Source organism: Lotus japonicus, chromosome 2 (genome assembly GCF_012489685.1).
Source record: "Lotus japonicus ecotype B-129 chromosome 2, LjGifu_v1.2".
Taxonomy (NCBI): Eukaryota; Viridiplantae; Streptophyta; class Magnoliopsida; order Fabales; family Fabaceae; genus Lotus; species Lotus japonicus.
Window position 1 is genome coordinate 2306619 of NC_080042.1, and position 20613 is coordinate 2327231.

The following is a 20613-nucleotide window of genomic DNA, read 5'->3' on the forward strand; positions in this document are numbered from 1 at the left end:
ATTAATAACTTGTTTTAAATAAAATGAGTAATTAATGCCTGAACCAAATTGGTTTAATAGGTGAAACATTAAAGTGATTTATAGTATTGTGATTGACTTTTGTGAAATTTTGCGTACTTGATAAATCTTTTGCGAGAAAAATCATTTAGGTCTGTCCAATATGAAAGGTATTATCTAAGTTAAATGAAATAAGCTTTGTTTTAAATATAAAAGTAGTAGTTTGATTAATCTGCTGGCCTCTTTAGTATGTACAGTTGATTTACTTTTTTTTGATGGTAATAAAGTAGAAATGGATGAATCTATCGTTTTGAGGGCAGTATATATAAAGGGTTCTGTTCCATTGTGTTTTGTGTTACTGATTTGTATCCCTCTATAGTTGAGACCCATAAAAGTTGGTAATGTTACAGGATAAACGGTAGATATTTGTTGCTGGTGTATATCATTTTAACGTTGGTTGGAATATGGATGGGGTGAGTGATGATGGATAAACTAATGGTGGTCAGTTTGGGTTAAGACTTTTATTATGGAAGAAATGAATAAGCATTCGAAGTCCTTGTATGCATCTGGGAGCCAGTCTAGAGGTGGTTGTAAGTATTTTTTTATTAAGTTTTGTCTTGGTAAATTTCATTATGTTGTACTGATGGGAAACCATTGTAAGTAGGTGATGAGGATATTGGTTACCTTACGCAACTTCAACATGCTAGGAAGAAATGAAAATTAAATGGAACCTGCCGAGGACGCAAGGCTGTGGCTGGAGGTAAGATTTTTGGTTTTAAATTAAGATGAGACTATTGAGGTTCTGATTTTCATTTGTTTTGTTCTTTTGGTGGTTGATAATCCATATGAATATATATCTATGTTGTAGTACACCCGCCGAAATTGGAAGTTAAGCCTAAGAAGTCATCTGCTGAGTTTTCATCCACATCGATTATTGATATGCTTGGTATGGTTTATATCATGTTAGTTGTGTATAATAACAGTGCATCATCCAGTAGATAGATATATTATCAATTTAGGTTGTTTATATAATATGTTTAGCAATTGATAATATGTTGAAATAAGACATTATTAGCGTGTCCTTAGTTATTCAGATTTTAGGAAGTAATTCTTATGCAGAATTCATGGTGTTTTCATGTATTTCTGTATACACTTTGTTGAAGGTTCATAAGTTGTATTTTGGTCTAAATATAATGACTAAAATAAGTTTCCATTTTATTTGCCAAATTTTGTTAAAGCAGAAAACATATTTTCTGTTAGTTAGTGAGATTGATGATCATTTTTTGGGGTTGCTGAAAAGGGATCCTTCTTTTGAAAAAAAAAAATGAAGTTATATCACATAGCTAAATAGTACAGAAACTGATATTAAATAGATAGCTTATTTAAGGTGAGATTTAAGATTGCTGTTGGAATTATGAATATCTTAAGTTGACCAGTATTCTTAGGTTTTCAATGTTTGAACAAAACTTTCCACCCCAAAAAATTGGAAAGGCTCTTAGATTCCATAATTTAATAGTACCTTGGAATTTATAAGAAACACATTATATTTTGTTATGCATTAAAGTTTGACAATCATTTGATTTAATTTGGGTGGTAATAATGAAATTTGATTTCTTATGTAGTGGAAGATTTTAGATTTAATAAGATCAACCTATATTTTAGAAGTCAAAGTACTTGGAAAATCATTTATGTAAAGTCACCATGTTGTAGTAACGTGAATTTATTTTTAATTATTTTATTCTTCATGTTTTTTTTATAAGCCATTTTATTGTTCATGTATTTAGTGTATTAATTATGTTTTTATTAGTAGTTGATTTTTAAAAATTTTTATTTAAATTTGACTTTTAAAATATTTTTCATGTAGAGGATGATTTTGAACTACTTTCGTATGGAAGCAATGATGAAAGTAATGACTTTATGAGTGAAGATGAGAATGAGACAGCATATGCTATAACTTCTAATGAGTTTGAAGGTAAGTTGTAGATTATTAGTTATTTTTTGTTAAAAGAATTCATGGTTTTTGTTTGTGATGACATACTGTTATTAAATTTGTAGAATATTCTGATATTGGAGATATGAAATACACATGCCAATATTGTGGTGCTCTCCATTGGTTTGGAGAAAGAGTTGAGAAAAGGAAGAAAAAAAAACCCGACAAAATTTTCCTTATGTTGTTTGAAAGGAAAGGTTTTGCTCCCGTTGTTCAAGAAACCACCTACTTTATTATGGGATCTATTAATGGGGCGGCATATTAACAGTCCCAATTTTGTTGAAAATATTAGAACTTATAATAGTGTATTTGCGTTCACATCATTTGGAGGAAAAATCGAAACTGGATTGAATGATGGGGGTGGTCCACCGCAATTTATTATTAGTGGTCAAAATTATCATCGTATTGGGAGTTTGATACCTAATCAGGGTGAGATTCCAAAGTTTGCGCAGTTATACATTTATGACACCCAAAATGAAGTGCAGAACAGAAAGTTACACTGCAGGTATTGTATGTTATTCTATGATTACCTATGTAACACCCCGATTTCCAGGTGTCACTTTAGTAACCAAAAATAAACTTTACGCGGAAAACAGGTATTTTTTTTTTCCGTTTTCTTTCCTTTAAATCAAAACGATAAGGAAGTAAAGACAAAACCCAACAACTAAACTAACTGATATACAATATATACACATGTACAGCCTCAGCTGCACTCCACGTCACGCGAACCCGCAGTGACTCCCAAGTAGTGTGCCCTTAGGCAAATATATACAGACCCAGAAGTGTAAGTGAGAAAATTATAATTACAAACCACTAGGAGAAAGTCGGCCTCAATATGGCCTAAGCAAAGACCCCTATGGTCCAACTGACTCACTGTGATCCCTCAGTAAGAGAACCACATGAAAAGTCATGCGTCGGAAACCTACCCGATCCCAAAAGCAAAACGAATCAGAGCTCTACACAAAACATGACGCCTGCCCGAACCTAACCTCCCAGTGCCAAACCCACAACGATCTGAAGTCGGCAAGTTGAAGCTCAACTCTATGCGCCATAGAACTCCTTTCGTCAGACGTCCACGCTCGTCAGTCCGGTCCTTCATGACCCTTCCCCGATACGTCGCCCGGTGACCAGCTACATCGATCACCCAAGCGGTGGGGCATCCCGATCCAGCAGCTCATATCTGATCCCCCCCGAGGGAGAGACCGTCGAGAACCAGTCGACCATCGACATCTGGCAGCAGGCCGACCGCCCAAACACAAACATACAAACAAAGCCAAGGCGCTAGGGTCAACTCACAGCAATAAGTAGATATACACTCAACATGTGATATGGGGTATAGATATATGTTGATATATATACATATAAACAATCCTAGCATGTTATGGCTCTAACATTGCTTCAATAAACAAACAGCACACAATCTCAGTCAGCATGAATGTATGCGTGAAATGCACAATATGTATCCGGATTTGTGACGCGTTCCCGTTCGCCACAAGTGAAGCATTTTCACTATGGATGGACCATTCCCGTTATCCATCCTGGATGAAATCCATCCTGGATGAACCATTCCCGTTATTCATCCTTGGTGAACCATTCCCGTTATTCACCGAATGATGAACCATTCCCGTTATTCATCATTAAGGCAAGGTGAACCATTCCCGTTATTCACCATGATATGCACAGGTGAACCATTCTCGTTATTCACCCGATTGAATGCAACGTGGTTAGCCAAACAACGAATCGTCCTTACCACGAAAGTGTCTAGCTCACAACCCAATCTCAACCAAACCCAATGAGTTAGTGTCGGTCAATACAACACAACTCGGAGTAAGTGTCGGTCAATACAACACAGCTCCACCAACAAAAATACACAAGGGTCTAGTGTCGGTCAATACAACACAGCCCAAACAACAAGAGCACTAGGTGTCGGTCAATACAACACGGCTCCACAACACTCCCCAAGAGTACTAGAGTACTCGATGACTTTCAATCATCACCATAGCTCACCTTAGTGGCTTTCCCCAATTCCGATAACTCTCCCAACCCACAACAAAGGTCGACTTTTCCCCGTCTTTCGTAAATGTTTTCCCCTTTAGTTCTCCTATAACTATTCATTTAGTAAAAACGTTTCGAATTGAATTAGTCAGGTTATGAGTTTATTTCTCAAAATCTAGGTTTCCCAAGTCTTTAGTTTACAAAATTCTATTCATTCTAGGTTTTCCGAAAACCAACCACCCAAAAGAAGTTTCTCGGGGAAAGTCTAAGAATTCCAACAAATACCAGCAAGTGGCTAAGTCTCAAACCCCTCGTTTGAACTTGCCTAGGGTTGTTCATCCAACCCGAAACATCAAAGATCACCAGATCAATGAATCTCCACTCCGAAGTCGCGTCAAAACGCACAATCCAACAAAGCACAACATCACAACATCAGTTCATCAACATAATCAACATCAAAGTAAAGCATAAGTCGAATTGATCGACGCCTATCATGCATTCATAGCTAATATATATGTAAGTTGCCCTAACCTCGAGCTGTTCCAGCTTCGAAATCAAGGTTCTCCTCAAACAGTTGCTCTGAATATTCCAAAGTTCCTTCAACTGAACCTCGGAGAAAAACCAAGCAGAATCCAAACAAAATCGATTAGTTCGATCGCAAAACAATACATAAACGATAGACAAAGCATTAAAGCTTCAGAATACGACAAACGGGTACGAAAGGACAAGTTTTCGAAAACGAAAAACTCCCCCCCCTTAGGAAATAGCCCACGGCCATAAGGAGAAAAGAGCTTCGGCTCTTTTTCTTCGATCAAATCAGTTTACAAGGTAGTTTTAGGGTAAAACTAAGGCAAAGAAACTGTTAGAACAATTTTCGGACAATCGGGCCGAAATACGACTATCCAGGGGCATTTTGGTCCAAAATAAAGGCTCAAAACTTCAAAGTTATCAGTTCTGAAAACAGATTTGACAGCAACGATCCTCATGACATCCGTGACAACAAATCCTAAAGGCACGAAGTCAGATTATAGCTTTACGACAATAAAGTTTCGAAATGTGAGACAAAAAGAGTTTTGAGTCAATTTTTCAGATCCTGGACAACTGAATCGCAATCAGAGTTTACTGACAGAGGTTTTAGACTCAGGGGAACATAAGGAACATAACCCAAGCGAGAAATCAGAGAAATCAGACAATTTTAGAAAAAGCTCAAAACTTAGAGCACAGAAACGGCTTCAGAAACGCAACAGAAACAACAATCAGAGGTAGGAATCGGGTTAGTTACCTTGATACCTAGAAGTAGGGACGAACTGCACGAAGATTGGTCAAGATTTCACGAAAATCTCTCCTCTCCCTCTCTCTCTACAATTCTCGGCCAAAATGGTGAAAATGAAGAGGATATTAGCTTTTTCGCCTATTTATAGGCGGGCGAAATCGCGGGAAAATGAAAATTTCGCGATTCCGATTTTTGCAGCACGATCACCGTGGAATTCTAAGAGAGATTCTAGCGTCAGAATTCCAGAACTCAAAACAAACATCTAAGATTTGGGAAAAACGATATCGAAAAACTCAAAAGCGGTGTCGGTTAATCTGCCCCGAAAAACTACTTTTTGCTGTGATGCTCAAACGACAAAACTTCCAACAGAAGAAAGATTGGAAACGTCGAAACAAATCTGGCAACGCGGACGGAATCTTCGTTAGAAGTCCCGAATAGAAAAAGTCTTCATCCATTGCTCGAAAATAGGGTTTCGAAGCAAAGAAATTAGCGTCGGCGGACATCCGAAAAGTGAAACCTATCGTGCGTACAGTCCAGAGTTCCGAAATGAAACGCTGGTCGATGGAAAAATAAAGAGAAACTTTAAATTTTCCGAGAGTTCGAAATCTCACTCAAAACGTTGCTTTAAGAACGAAATAGCCTATTCTGGACACGCTCGCCCTAAGGCAAGTGTGCAGACGACTCGCACTAACTCCGAAAACGACTACGCAACATTCCTCAAGCAATTCCTGAACTTTCTTCTTCATTAATCTTCCTCAAATATCAAACTCCTGTCACGCTTACACTGATTCTACGCGTGAGTCGGAAATTAACTTGTTCGGCAAATCCAGGTCTTACAATACTCCCCTCCAAAAAGAAAGTTTCGTCCTCGAAACTCAGAGTTCAGCAAAAAGTCCGGGGTACAGTTCCTTGATCTTATCCTCCAATTCCCATGTAGCATTTCCCGTGTCATTGTTCCTCATAACCTTTACTTAAGCAATCTGTTTTCCCCTTAACTGTTTCACTCTTCTATCCCCACTGCTAACTGTCGGCGTCTCAAAAGACAAACCATCATTCAACTTCATGTCGTCTGACTCGATCACTTGCGTCGGATCTCTGCTTGAAATGATACCGGTTGGCACTCCGTGCAGTCGCACAATCTTAGCCACTTACTTCTTTACTTTCGGTCGTCCGAAATTCTTCTTAAACTCGGTGCCTCTCTGTCATCTCAAAGTAGATACCCAACTTGTCCTCGTGATCTTTATCTACAGTCCAAAACTCCACTTGTTCGTTCGATAACTTCTAGACGAATCCTCCCCCTTGGAAACCGCTAGTCCATTAAAACACCTCTAACTTCGTAACTATTTTTACACACACCAAGTAATCAAACTTCTACTTAGTCACTATTCGAATTAAAACTCGACTTATGTCCTTATTCCTTGTCCTTCACTAATCTTATCCCCCTTCAACATCAATTTATCAACAACTTATAAGATAATCCTCCTCTTAATATCTAACAATCCGTTTTTACCGTCTTCTTCCTCGAAACTTCCCTCACTCAAACCTATTTACACTCACTGAAATCCCTAACCCTTCGCACAAATCGAGACTTATCCTCTAGAAGATTACATCATAACTATACCTCAAGGGACTTAACTAGCCATTGACTCTTAAACTCTACGAAACTCGTCAAAATATAACAACCTCAGATATTCGTCTTAATACTAACACCTTCCTTTTTGTGACTCCATCACCATCTCGTCAATCAACTTCTTAATTTCTCAATCAAATTCTGACAAACTTCAAGTCCTACACACCTTAGACAGACATTCATAGATTTAAAACCTAAACCTTCCCCAAGTTTGGTCCTCTAATGACCTTTAATCCTTCAATACTTCTTAAATGAATATCAGTTTCTTAAAAACTATAACTCCTTCACTTACCCAAACGACCTGATAAGTGTCGTCATGCTTCCACACTCACCACTTGGTCCTGCTATCCATAATCATAACTTATTATGCTAACATCATTCAAATCTTATCACATGGTCATTATGTCCGCAATCTCATAATCAACATCAATCGATCACCGACCTTAACACTCCACACAACCCAGAATTCCCTTACTTCAAGATCTCTCTTATACTACACCTCAATGGTCTTAACCCGAAACTCACCTTCAGGTCTTCAATCTTCTAAGATTCAACTCCTATTGTCACACCTACAACCATAAGATCTCCTACTCGTACGTGATTCTCGACTCTCAAGATTCAATCTTAACCCTAAGATTTCAATCCAACTTAGTAAATCTCACTTAGTAATCCTAGCATATTTCTTTGAAATCCATATCAACAACCTCGAGTATTCAACTTATGCTAAAACTTTCTGTCTCCAACTTAATCATTAATTCAACACTTTTCAAGCGAAAATTCATCTCTTAAGACTATAATGTCTCCACATATTAATCAAACGCTTAGCAAAACTTATTCCTCGAACTCGACTATAACAATCTAGTTCAGAGCTAATTCTTCTCAATCTCGCTACCATCAAGCTATCATCTAAAACCTGATATTAAATCCAACCTATCTAATCTCTAATAATCCCACGTCAGAAATCACATAACCTATGACTTCATAACTTCCGAGAAAATACTTAAAGATTTTCCAACATCAATTCTATTGGCTTAGTCTACCTCTACTTGGAGTAATCACACGAACTAACCAATCAATGTCTATACGACACTCATCGACTTCCACAGATTCAAATCTTAATCTTTTACAATCAAATTCTTAACACGAACTTTCCTCCCAAATCCGACTAATCCTCAATCAATTCAAATTCATCTTACCCGTCCTTCTATCAAAGTCCATAACCAGCTGTGATTCCGAATATCACCCCCTCAATATTAGGTTGATCAGGCCTAATACATCGAAGGTGGAAATTTAGAAAAACCCACTGGAACAGTCAATGAGTTCCTATCCTCCAGTAGTCACAAATATCCTGATACTAAATCCTTTAATGATCCCGCTACGGAACTACACACCCTCAACATGACACGTATACTACCCATACGGAATCTCCCTAAGATTCGTTCTTCAGCTACTAGCTTCCTCATAGTCGCATCGGTGGAAGGCTACTTTCTAGACTTAGTGTGCTATTCCCAACCTCGTGTAACTCCTATAGTTAAAACACGAGCAACTTCGAATAAGGTCCTACTAGGGATAATAATCATAAGATCATAGTCTAAGTAGTAAATACAAGTTAGGCGCGTCACACTCGCTTCGAAGAGAAAAGAGTAAGTTATTCTAGAATAAAAGAACAGTTAAAATATTACCATCGTTCCCACGTTCTTCCTCGTTCCACTCCTCAGCTCTTGCCCTCCTTGGCATGAATCCTTTCCTCTGGAGCAAGTTGTTTTCCTTTCCCAACATTCCCTGATGATTCGCCCTTGAGTGCCTTGCAATCTTGGGAGAAATGTCCCGGTTGGTTGCAATTGAAGCATAGACTTTCTTTGGTCTTGCAGTTCACAGCTAGATGCCCCTCTCGGTTACACTTGAAGCATCTCCGTCCAATCACTGAGCACTTGTTAGCAAAATGCCCAAACTTTCCGCAACGAAAACATATCACAACTTTGTCACCAACTGGTTTCCCTCCATTATCAGCAGTCGTTGGTTTGTACACTCTTGAGATAAGATCTCTTCCCTTGAAACGCTGATACGGTCCCCACTGATGGTAGCTCTCCCTTCTGTTGTAGCCTTGAGATCCTGACCTTATTGGTCCCCCAGCTCCTGTTCGGTTCATTCCTCTTTGTTGATACATTGCTGTCGCCATCAGTCGTTGATGATGCTCACGTGTAGCCTCCGCCATCCGGTTAAGATCCACCATCCTATATCCCATCGAACGTCCGATTAGTACTAACCATACGGTAGCACTAGACAAACCACTCAATCCGATTGAGTAGTAACGCAAGCAATTAGAGCGAAAATCGCTCTGCAGACAATCAATTTTCACTCTTTGCAGAGTCACACAACCTAGCACAGAAGACCTATTCCCCAAAGACTCCCAAAAGACTCGACTAAGCTCTGATACCACAATGTAACACCCCGATTTCCAGGTGTCACTTTAGTAACCAAAAATAAACTTTACGCGGAAAACAGGTAATTTTTTTTTTTCCGTTTTCTTTCCTTTAAATCAAAACGATAAGGAAGTAAAGACAAAACCCAACAACTAAACTAACTGATATACAATATATACACATGTACAGCCTCAGCTGCACTCCACGTCACGCGAACCCGCAGTGACTCCCAAGTAGTGTGCCCTTAGGCAAATATATACAGACCCAGAAGTGTAAGTGAGAAAATTATAATTACAAACCACTAGGAGAAAGTCGGCCTCAATATGGCCTAAGCAAAGACCCCTATGGTCCAACTGACTCACTGTGATCCCTCAGTAAGAGAACCACATGAAAAGTCATGCGTCGGAAACCTACCCGATCCCAAAAGCAAAACGAATCAGAGCTCTACACAAAACATGACGCCTGCCCGAACCTAACCTCCCAGTGCCAAACCCACAACGATCTGAAGTCGGCAAGTTGAAGCTCAACTCTATGCGCCATAGAACTCCTTTCGTCAGACGTCCACGCTCGTCAGTCCGGTCCTCCATGACCCTTCCCCGATACGTCGCCCGGTGACCAGCTACATCGATCACCCAAGCGGTGGGGCATCCCGATCCAGCAGCTCATATCTGATCCCCCCCGAGGGAGAGACCGTCGAGAACCAGTCGACCATCGACATCTGGCAGCAGGCCGACCGCCCAAACACAAACATACAAACAAAGCCAAGGCGCTAGGGTCAACTCACAGCAATAAGTAGATATACACTCAACATGTGATATGGGGTATAGATATATGTTGATATATATACATATAAACAATCCTAGCATGTTATGGCTCTAACATTGCTTCAATAAACAAACAGCACACAATCTCAGTCAGCATGAATGTATGCGTGAAATGCACAATATGTATCCGGATTTGTGACGCGTTCCCGTTCGCCACAAGTGAAGCATTTTCACTATGGATGGACCATTCCCGTTATCCATCCTGGATGAAATCCATCCTGGATGAACCATTCCCGTTATTCATCCTTGGTGAACCATTCCCGTTATTCACCGAATGATGAACCATTCCCGTTATTCATCATTAATGCAAGGTGAACCATTCCCGTTATTCACCATGATATGCACAGGTGAACCATTCCCGTTATTCACCCGATTGAATGCAACGTGGTTAGCCAAACAACGAATCGTCCTTACCACGAAAGTGTCTAGCTCACAACCCAATCTCAACCAAACCCAATGAGTTAGTGTCGGTCAATACAACACAACTCGGAGTAAGTGTCGGTCAATACAACACAGCTCCACCAACAAAAATACACAAGGGTCTAGTGTCGGTCAATACAACACAGCCCAAACAACAAGAGCACTAGGTGTCGGTCAATACAACACGGCTCCACAACACTCCCCAAGAGTACTAGAGTACTCGATGACTTTCAATCATCACCATAGCTCACCTTAGTGGCTTTCCCCAATTCCGATAACTCTCCCAACCCACAACAAAGGTCGACTTTTCCCCGTCTTTCGTAAATGTTTTCCCCTTTAGTTCTCCTATAACTATTCATTTAGTAAAAACGTTTCGAATTGAATTAGTCAGGTTATGAGTTTATTTCTCAAAATCTAGGTTTCCCAAGTCTTTAGTTTACAAAATTCTATTCATTCTAGGTTTTCCGAAAACCAACCACCCAAAAGAAGTTTCTCGGGGAAAGTCTAAGAATTCCAACAAATACCAGCAAGTGGCTAAGTCTCAAACCCCTCGTTTGAACTTGCCTAGGGTTGTTCATCCAACCCGAAACATCAAAGATCACCAGATCAATGAATCTCCACTCCGAAGTCGCGTCAAAACGCACAATCCAACAAAGCACAACATCACAACATCAGTTCATCAACATAATCAACATCAAAGTAAAGCATAAGTCGAATTGATCGACGCCTATCATGCATTCATAGCTAATATATATGTAAGTTGCCCTAACCTCGAGCTGTTCCAGCTTCGAAATCAAGGTTCTCCTCAAACAGTTGCTCTGAATATTCCAAAGTTCCTTCAACTGAACCTCGGAGAAAAACCAAGCAGAATCCAAACAAAATCGATTAGTTCGATCGCAAAACAATACATAAACGATAGACAAAGCATTAAAGCTTCAGAATACGACAAACGGGTACGAAAGGACAAGTTTTCGAAAACGAAAAACTCCCCCCCCCCCCCTTAGGAAATAGCCCACGGCCATAAGGAGAAAAGAGCTTCGGCTCTTTTTCTTCGATCAAATCAGTTTACAAGGTAGTTTTAGGGTAAAACTAAGGCAAAGAAACTGTTAGAACAATTTTCGGACAATCGGGCCGAAATACGACTATCCAGGGGCATTTTGGTCCAAAATAAAGGCTCAAAACTTCAAAGTTATCAGTTCTGAAAACAGATTTGACAGCAACGATCCTCATGACATCCGTGACAACAAATCCTAAAGGCACGAAGTCAGATTATAGCTTTACGACAATAAAGTTTCGAAATGTGAGACAAAAAGAGTTTTGAGTCAATTTTTCAGATCCTGGACAACTGAATCGCAATCAGAGTTTACTGACAGAGGTTTTAGACTCAGGGGAACATAAGGAACATAACCCAAGCGAGAAATCAGAGAAATCAGACAATTTTAGAAAAAGCTCAAAACTTAGAGCACAGAAACGGCTTCAGAAACGCAACAGAAACAACAATCAGAGGTAGGAATCGGGTTAGTTACCTTGATACCTAGAAGTAGGGACGAACTGCACGAAGATTGGTCAAGATTTCACGAAAATCTCTCCTCTCCCTCTCTCTCTACAATTCTCGGCCAAAATGGTGAAAATGAAGAGGATATTAGCTTTTTCGCCTATTTATAGGCGGGCGAAATCGCGGGAAAATGAAAATTTCGCGATTCCGATTTTTGCAGCACGATCACCGTGGAATTCTAAGAGAGATTCTAGCGTCAGAATTCCAGAACTCAAAACAAACATCTAAGATTTGGGAAAAACGATATCGAAAAACTCAAAAGCGGTGTCGGTTAATCTGCCCCGAAAAACTACTTTTTGCTTTGATGCTCAAACGACAAAACTTCCAACAGAAGAAAGATTGGAAACGTCGAAACAAATCTGGCAACGCGGACGGAATCTTCGTTAGAAGTCCCGAATAGAAAAAGTCTTCATCCATTGCTCGAAAATAGGGTTTCGAAGCAAAGAAATTAGCGTCGGCGGACATCCGAAAAGTGAAACCTATCGTGCGTACAGTCCAGAGTTCCGAAATGAAACGCTGGTCGATGGAAAAATAAAGAGAAACTTTAAATTTTCCGAGAGTTCGAAATCTCACTCAAAACGTTGCTTTAAGAACGAAATAGCCTATTCTGGACACGCTCGCCCTAAGGCAAGTGTGCAGACGACTCGCACTAACTCCGAAAACGACTACGCAACATTCCTCAAGCAATTCCTGAACTTTCTTCTTCATTAATCTTCCTCAAATATCAAACTCCTGTCACGCTTACACTGATTCTACGCGTGAGTCGGAAATTAACTTGTTCGGCAAATCCAGGTCTTACAACCTATGTTGAGTGTTTTTTTATTGTGTGGGAATATTTATTAAAAAAAAATTGTTGATGTGATTTTTTTTAGGAATTTGGATGGGAGTAGTAAAATAAAAGAATCCCTAATTGAAGAGTTATTAGCTATGGTTGATGAGTTCAACAGTTTGGTGAAATCCTTTAGAATGGCTAGGGATTTCATTGAAACTCATCCAAGGAGTCGAATTTCTCTGCGATTGTTTAGGGATAGGCCTAAAGATCCAAGAGTTTATAATTTACCTACTGTAGATGAAGTAGCTGCACTTATTGTTGGAGACTTTGATTCTTCTGATTGTGAGAGAGATATTGTCATAAGTGATCTTGATGGGACTCTTAGACGCATTCCTGAGACACACACATCTTTTCTACCATTACAATATCCACTTCTTTTCCCGAATGGAGAGGATGGATACAGAGAAGATATTTCGTTTCGTGATGATGGTGATCGTCGAGTATTTAAAAAAAGAGTTCGAATATCAATGCGTGAATTTTTGGCTTTTAGAATTCATGAAAGGAAGAATGAGGATTCATTGATTTTGCGAAGTAGAAGATTGTTTCAACAATTTCTTGTGGATTGCTACTCTATGGTTGAAGCTCAAAGATTATCTTATGTCAAGGCCAATCAACAAACTATTCGACGAGATTTTTTATCTGGATTGCAAGAATCTGTCGATAGAGGTGATGTTCATCCAGGATCGGTTGGCACTCGGATAGTTTTGCCGGCTTCATTTACTGGGGGTAAAAGATATATGTTCAACAATTGTCAAGATGCTATGGCCATATGCAAACATGTTGGTTATCCAGATCTATTTATTACAGTAACATGTAATCCGAAGTGGCCTGAAATCCAACGACATGTTTCTGAAAGGGGGTTGAGTGCAAATGATCGCCCGGACATAACATGTAGGGTATTTCGCATGAAAGTTGATGAGATAATGGGTGATTTGAAGAAAGGTGAAATTTTCGGCAAAGTTAGTGCAGGTATGATTTTTATTTTTTATGTTTGTTGAGTGTTGAATATGGATAATGTTTGAGTTAGAGTTTGTTAGCAGGATAAAATTCGAAATGATGTATTTTGTAGGGATGTATACTATTGAGTTTCAGAAGCGTGGTTTGCCACATGCGCATATACTTATATGGTTAGCTGCTGGGTCAAAGTTAACAACACCTGATTCAATTGATTCGGTTATATGTGCTGAGTTGCCAGATCCAATTCTGTGTCCAAAGTTATTTGATGTTGTGACGGTATACATGGTTCATGGCCCATGTGGTATTAGTAGAAAGAAGTCCCCATGCATGGTGAATGGTCGGTGTTCGAAGTTTTTTCCCAAAAAATATGTTGGCAAGACTTCGTTTGATGTTGATGGCTATCCCATTTATCGGAGAAGGAATACAGGGATTGTTGTGGAGAGAAGAGGTGTTAAGTTGGATAATGGTTACGTTGTGCCTTATAATCCTAAGCTACTAATGAAGTATCAAGCCCATATTAATATTGAATATTGCAACAAATCGAATTGCATCAAATATTTGTTTAAATATATAAATAAAGGGGTTGATCGGGTAACAGTTTCGATGAATAATGCTGGTGAGCAAAATCAAGATGTTGTAGAGGTTGATGAGATACAACAATATTATGATTGTCGCTATTTATCACCTTGTGAATCTGCCTGGCGGTCATTTTCTTTTGATATTCATGAACATTGGCCACCTGTTAAAAGATTGTCATTCCATCTACCAAAGCAACAAGTAATTTTATTTGGTGATCATGAACCAATTGATTCAGTGGTTGAACGTTCAGAAAAGCGAGAGACTATGTTTACTGCATGGATGGCAGCTAACTTGAAATATGAAGAAGGTAGGCATCTAACTTATGCACAATATCCTCAATATTTTGTGTATGATGATAAGAAGATTGAGTGGCGGCCTAGGAAAAGAGGTCTTTCTATAGGAAGGATCAACTTTATACCGTTGGGTTGTGGTGAGGTTTATTATCTCCGATTATTGTTGAACTTGCAATCTGGATGCACAAGTTTTGATGACTTGCGAACTGTTGATGGTATTCTTCAATTAAACTTTCGAGATGCTTGCGTAGCCTTGGGGTTGCTTGAGAATGACAAGGAATTCGTAGATGCTATAATTGATTGTGCAGAATTGTCTGCGGGTAAATCTGTGAGGGAACTCTTTGTCTTCTTGCTACAATCGAACTCTATTGTAAAACCTGGTGAAGTCTTTGAGGAAATATGGAATCTCCTTGCTGATGGAATTCTTTATCAAAGAAGGAAATTGCTTTGCCAACCAGGTATTTATGTATGAACTCTACTTTTTATCCATTTAGATTAAACCTAAGTAAGGAAACCCTTATATTTTTTTGAGTTGTCTTAATGTCCTTGATGTTGAATTATCAAAATTTGATTTGACTTTCTATGTATTTCAGAGCTTCGTTTGGGTGATGAAATGTTGAAAACCCTTTGTTTAGTTGAAATAGAGAAGGCTTTAGTAAGGAATGGAAAAAGTCTAAAGGATTTCCCAACAATGCCATATCCTTTGTCAAATGAAGTGCCCCAATTTGATAATGTTTTATTATTCAATGAGTTAATGTTTGATGTTGATGATATGGTGAAGAAGCACGATGATCATGTTATTAAGTTAAATAAAGACCAAAAGATTGTATATGATGAGGTTTTGGATGCAGTGAAGGATTCCAAAGGAGGTTTCTTTTTTGTGTATGGTTCGGGTGGCACTGGTAAAACTTTCTTGTGGAAGACCTTAACATATAGGTTAAGAGGAGAGCGGAAAGTTGTATTGAATGTTGCATCCAGTGGTATAGCTTCTCTCTTACTTCCTGGTGGTAGGACTGCACACTCTTTATTTGGTATTCCACTTGTGTTAAATGATGATACTTGTTGCAATATTAGGCAAGGTAGTAATAAGGCGGATTTGCTAAAGCACACAAGTTTAATTATATGGGATGAGGCGCCGATGGTGAATAGGTGGGCATTTGAAGCCTTGGACAGAACTTTACGTGATATTATGAAATTTGGAAGTCCATCTGCAGCACATAAACCTTTTGGTGGTAAAGTGGTTGTTTTAGGTGGAGATTTTAGGCAGACCCTTCCCATTATTCCAAAAGCAAATCGTGAAGAAATTGTGATGGCCACGATTAACTCATCCAGGCTTTGGAAATTTTGTAAGGTTTTGAAACTAGAAGAAAATATGCGTTTGAAACAACCCGGTGTTGTAGAAAACATTAAACAATTGGCAAGTTTTATCCAATGGATACTTGATGTTGGTGATGGTAAGGTAGGTGATTACAATGATGGGGAATGTGACATAGAAGTTCCTGAAGATTTATTGGTTGAGGTTAAAGGGGATCCAATTTCAAGTATAGTGATGTCAACTTATCCTGATATTGAAAGAAATTATTTTCAAGATGATTACTTTATTGACAAGGCAATTCTTGCTCCTACATTAGAAATTGTTGAAACTATTAACCAATTTGTTTTGTCGTTAGCACCTGGTAAGGAAACAGTTTATTTGAGTTGTGATAGCATAGTGAAATTGGATGAAGATGTTGGGATGGATGCAAGTTGGATTACCATGGAATTTCTAAACGGCATTAAGGGTTCTGGTCTACCTGATCATAAGTTATGTTTGAAGGTTGGAGTGCCTATTATGTTGATGCGAAACATGGATGTTGCAAGTGGGTTGTGTAATGGGACTAGGTTGATTGTTGTAGATCTCAGACCTAAGCTAATATATGCAAGAGTATTAAATGGGAACAAAGTTGGGAAGAAAGTTTGCATACCACGTATGAGTATCATCCCATCTGAAAGCGGGTTACCTGTGAAGATTCAACGAAGGCAATTTCCAGTTTGCGTTTGCTTTGCAATGACCATTAACAAGAGCCAGGGTCAAACATTAGCTCAAGTTGGGGTTTTCTTGCCTAGACCTGTGTTCTCGCATGGTCAATTGTACGTTGCTATTTCAAGAGTTAAATGTAGGGATGGTTTAAAACTGTACGTTGATGAAACCGGAAATTCACCATCGAAGCATACAAAGAATGTCGTGTACAAGGAGGTATTTAAGAATTTGGGATGATCGACATGGAATTAAAGGTTAGTGGTATGTGGAAAAGATTTTAGTTAAACATTACTATATAAATGGTGACAACATATTTTAGTATTGGGCAGTAAGCTTGTGTAAGAGAGTTAATGAAATAAATATGGAACAAAATGTGGTAATATAATCTTATATGTAAGGAACAGTTTTAAAACCTGAGGAAGAAATAGTAGTAGTGAAATGTTATGTGTTTTAGTAAGTACCAGCGTGTGCAAAAGAAATTATCACTCTAGGAACCTTACATGAAAACCAATTAGCACCGTATTTGGACATTAATATTTGTAGGAGATAAGAACCAAAAATACTGATGTTATCTTGAATATGCAGGGATAATACTTGGAGAAAATCTGAAACTGTTGACTTCATGGCCCTTCAGCAATAAATCTTCTGGGCTACAGATGAAAAGGAAGAAGTTAGATTCCCCATTATGACCTTAAAGGTTTCATGAAAATTTGTAATTTATGTTGGTTAACCATTAGAATGACATAACTTGGATTAATAACACTATATAGAGCTTGAATTTCTAAAATAAGAATGACAGACATACCAATGATTGACGTGAACAACATATGTGTTATGTAAAAGAAAAAGAAAGGTACGTTGTTCTTCTGAAACAATGGTTGTTATGTAAATCCAAGCAGTAAAGGGTTAAGTCATTTTTGGCAAATCACAAATACGAGGGAATTAAGAACCCTCCATAATGCTTAAACCCTGTACAGTTAAGGAGGAAACATATTGTTTTGGGAATTGGGATGAAAACCTGAATTGTAATTTGTTTACTGAATTCAATTGGTCACTGGTTTTAAGAACATAACATTCAGAGTTTTGTGAAATCGGATCAGAAGAATATGAAAATGTACTTCATTGTTGATTGTAGAGGAGAATTAGAAGCGGCAAACATGGGGTGAAGGCGTACTGTTGCGGCTGAAAGCAGCTCAGGAGGAGTGAGGTTAGGGGCGATAGACAGATTGGGTGATTCTGACGTGATTAGGTTTTTAGTTTTAAATATCTATCTTTTTTGGGTCCTGCAATCGTTGAAAATTGTTTTGTTGGCCCAATCTAGGGCCCATCTTCTGGTTCCTAATGTGGTTGAGCTAAAAATATTTAATTGATTCACCTAAAATTAAATAAATATCTGCAAAATTGATTGATTTATATTATTTATTATTTGATTAACATAATTGAGTGCCTGCCAATTTTTGTGTTTTTTTCTCTTTCAATACACATGTTTTATAATTACTTCTTGATTATTTGCAATCGCTAGCATTCTTATCTTTAATAAAATATGAAACTCATAAATTTAAGAATTATTTATCTTAATATACATACTGAAATAACTTCATTTTTCTATGTTTTTTTATACATCAGAAAACTTCGTTTCTCTATTTGTAATCGAATTAAATCTTATAGAGAGGATTTAGAATAAAAATATTATGGAGAGGATGTGATGGAATATAATCTAGATACAAGAATAAAGCTGGTATTAAATATTTTTTATTTAATATTAAATAAGTTGTTAGTAAATAATAATTACGACGTAGATCAATAAATGATATTTGATATTTTTTTTGAAAACAATGATATTTGATATTATTTCTTATGTTATGTGTTCGCGAGATAACTCAGTTGGTAGTAGGTGGGGGACATCGAATTTAAAAATACGTAATTGTATCATTGTGTTAAATTTTTAACAATGTTAGAGTAATAAAAATAACATCGTAATATTAACATATAGCAATAGAATAATATTTAATATTGCAATAATCATATAATATTTTTTTCTGTCATGATAATAATTTAAGATTTGTTAATTTATGAAAAAAAAAATGTGTCGTGCATCGCACGGGCACCAACCTAGTATATATAAAAGAAGAAGTAGGAAATGGGTCAAGGAAGAAAATGAAGAAAAAAGTGTAATGAGAGAGATGTGGACAGAATGAGGATGGGAACGGATTGGTGGAGGGATAAGGATGGATATATATTTTAGGGAGATATTTTGTAAACTGGTATAAATTGATTTAGACACTGAAGAATTTAGCTCACAGAGTTAAGAGAAAAATAGATAATGGATATATAACTATACTAAAAATTATGAGGAACTTTATGAAATAGTAAAATATAAATTATGATCACTTTGAACAAATTAAAATGATCCATGAACCAAGAAATGAGTAGATATTTATCAAAGATCGGATAAGGATGAATAGATATTTATCAAAGATATTTTGAGAAAATATTTTGTAAATCAGTACAGATTTGTTTAGATATCGGAGGATTTAACTCATAGAGTTAAAAAAAGAATATAAGAGTGATTCCGATTTCTTCCTACTGATTCCAACGTATTTTAGACACGATATTATCCCCGCTGAATCTTCTAATTCTTCAAAGAAATATCAGTATGATTTTTGGTTTTCGAGGCTTGTTTTTAATGCTATATATAGAGGTTGAAAAAACGCGGGAAAATGAAAGTTTCGCGAATCTGATTTTTCCGGCTTCATTCTTCGTGAATTCTAAGATAGGTTTTGGCGACATAAATCCAAAACTCAACAGAGGTTTCCTGGTATTTTAGGTGACTAATGCAAAGTCGGTGTAAAACTATTTTACCCGATAAGTTACTTTTTGCATTGAATGTCGGAATAGAAAACTTCCTTCTGAAGAAAGATTGAAATCATCAAGAGAAATGGGTGTACGCGTGTGGAATCTTCATTTGAAGCTCTGAATAGAAAAAGTCTTCATTGTCGGTTGATTCTAGGGTTTTGAAATACCAGGGTTTCGGTTTCGGCAAACTTCCGAGGATTGGAATCGGACGTTCGTAGATCCTAGAGTTTCGCCTCGAAACGATTGTGATACATGGAAAAAGAAAAGTTCTAACATTTCTCTGAAGATTTTTGGACTAAATTCCTACAGTGTTCCAAGGGTGGAACATAGTTTGATTTCCTAAGGTTCTTGTCCTAGGTTTTAAAACGGATATTAGTCGTGCTATAACTTAAATCGACTTCGATACAATCCTTAGACTTTTCCTGAACTTTCTCTTTCATAAATTTATTCCATTCGATAAACTCTTGTTCAGGTTTTCCTTCACGATATGTCAAGCCTAATCGTGAATGGAAGTCTCTTCCACTTATTCCAAGCTTAAAAACTTGGGTCTTACATTACTACCCTCCAAAAAGAAAGTTTCGTCCTCGAAACTTAGGGTTCAGTAAAAGCTCCGGATATTATTCCTTGATCTTCTCCTCTAAGTCCCATATAGCACCGTCCGTGTCTTCGTTCCAAATAACTTTTACTAAAGCACTCTGCTTTCCCCTCGATTGTTTCACTCTTCTAGTCTCAATGTTGACCGACGGCGTCTCAACAAACATATCATCTTTCAGCTCTATGCTGTCCGGCTCGACCACTTGCTCCTTTGCTTTTGTTCGTCCAAAAGACAATGATAGTGAGACAACCAATCCATTCCTAGGATAACATCTAGGTTCTGTTAAGTCAATCAAACAGTTAGTACTCATCATAAGATAGCATCTAACATGCTATACAATATGATTAAGCAATAACTTCAATCAATTCTAAGCG

The 20613-nt window shown here is 37.8% G+C and overlaps 1 protein-coding gene across 1 annotated transcript; it reads left to right on the plus strand.

Annotated features, from left to right (window-relative positions):
- The first annotated feature begins 523 nt into the window (after positions 1–523).
- LOC130735231 (uncharacterized) lies at positions 524–17025 on the plus strand. Its single transcript, XM_057587306.1, has 8 exons — positions 524–587; positions 866–943; positions 1862–1969; positions 2053–2110; positions 2256–2492; positions 12980–13908; positions 14009–15226; positions 15362–17025. Exons 1-8 carry the CDS (start codon positions 524–526, stop codon positions 17023–17025), a joined length of 4356 nt encoding a protein of 1451 aa, XP_057443289.1.
- Positions 17026–20613: the final 3588 nt, after the last annotated feature.

Bases quoted from the DNA above. Each gene is read 5' to 3' on its own strand.
- LOC130735231 (XM_057587306.1), top strand. From the start codon at position 524: ATGGAAGAAATGAATAAGCATTCGAAGTCCTTGTATGCATCTGGGAGC. The intron at 1,970-2,052 runs GTAAGTTGTAGA...TTAAATTTGTAG, and splicing joins AACTTCTAATGAGTTTGAAG to AATATTCTGATATTGGAGAT. The intron at 2,111-2,255 runs GTTTGGAGAAAG...GCATATTAACAG, and splicing joins TATTGTGGTGCTCTCCATTG to TCCCAATTTTGTTGAAAATA.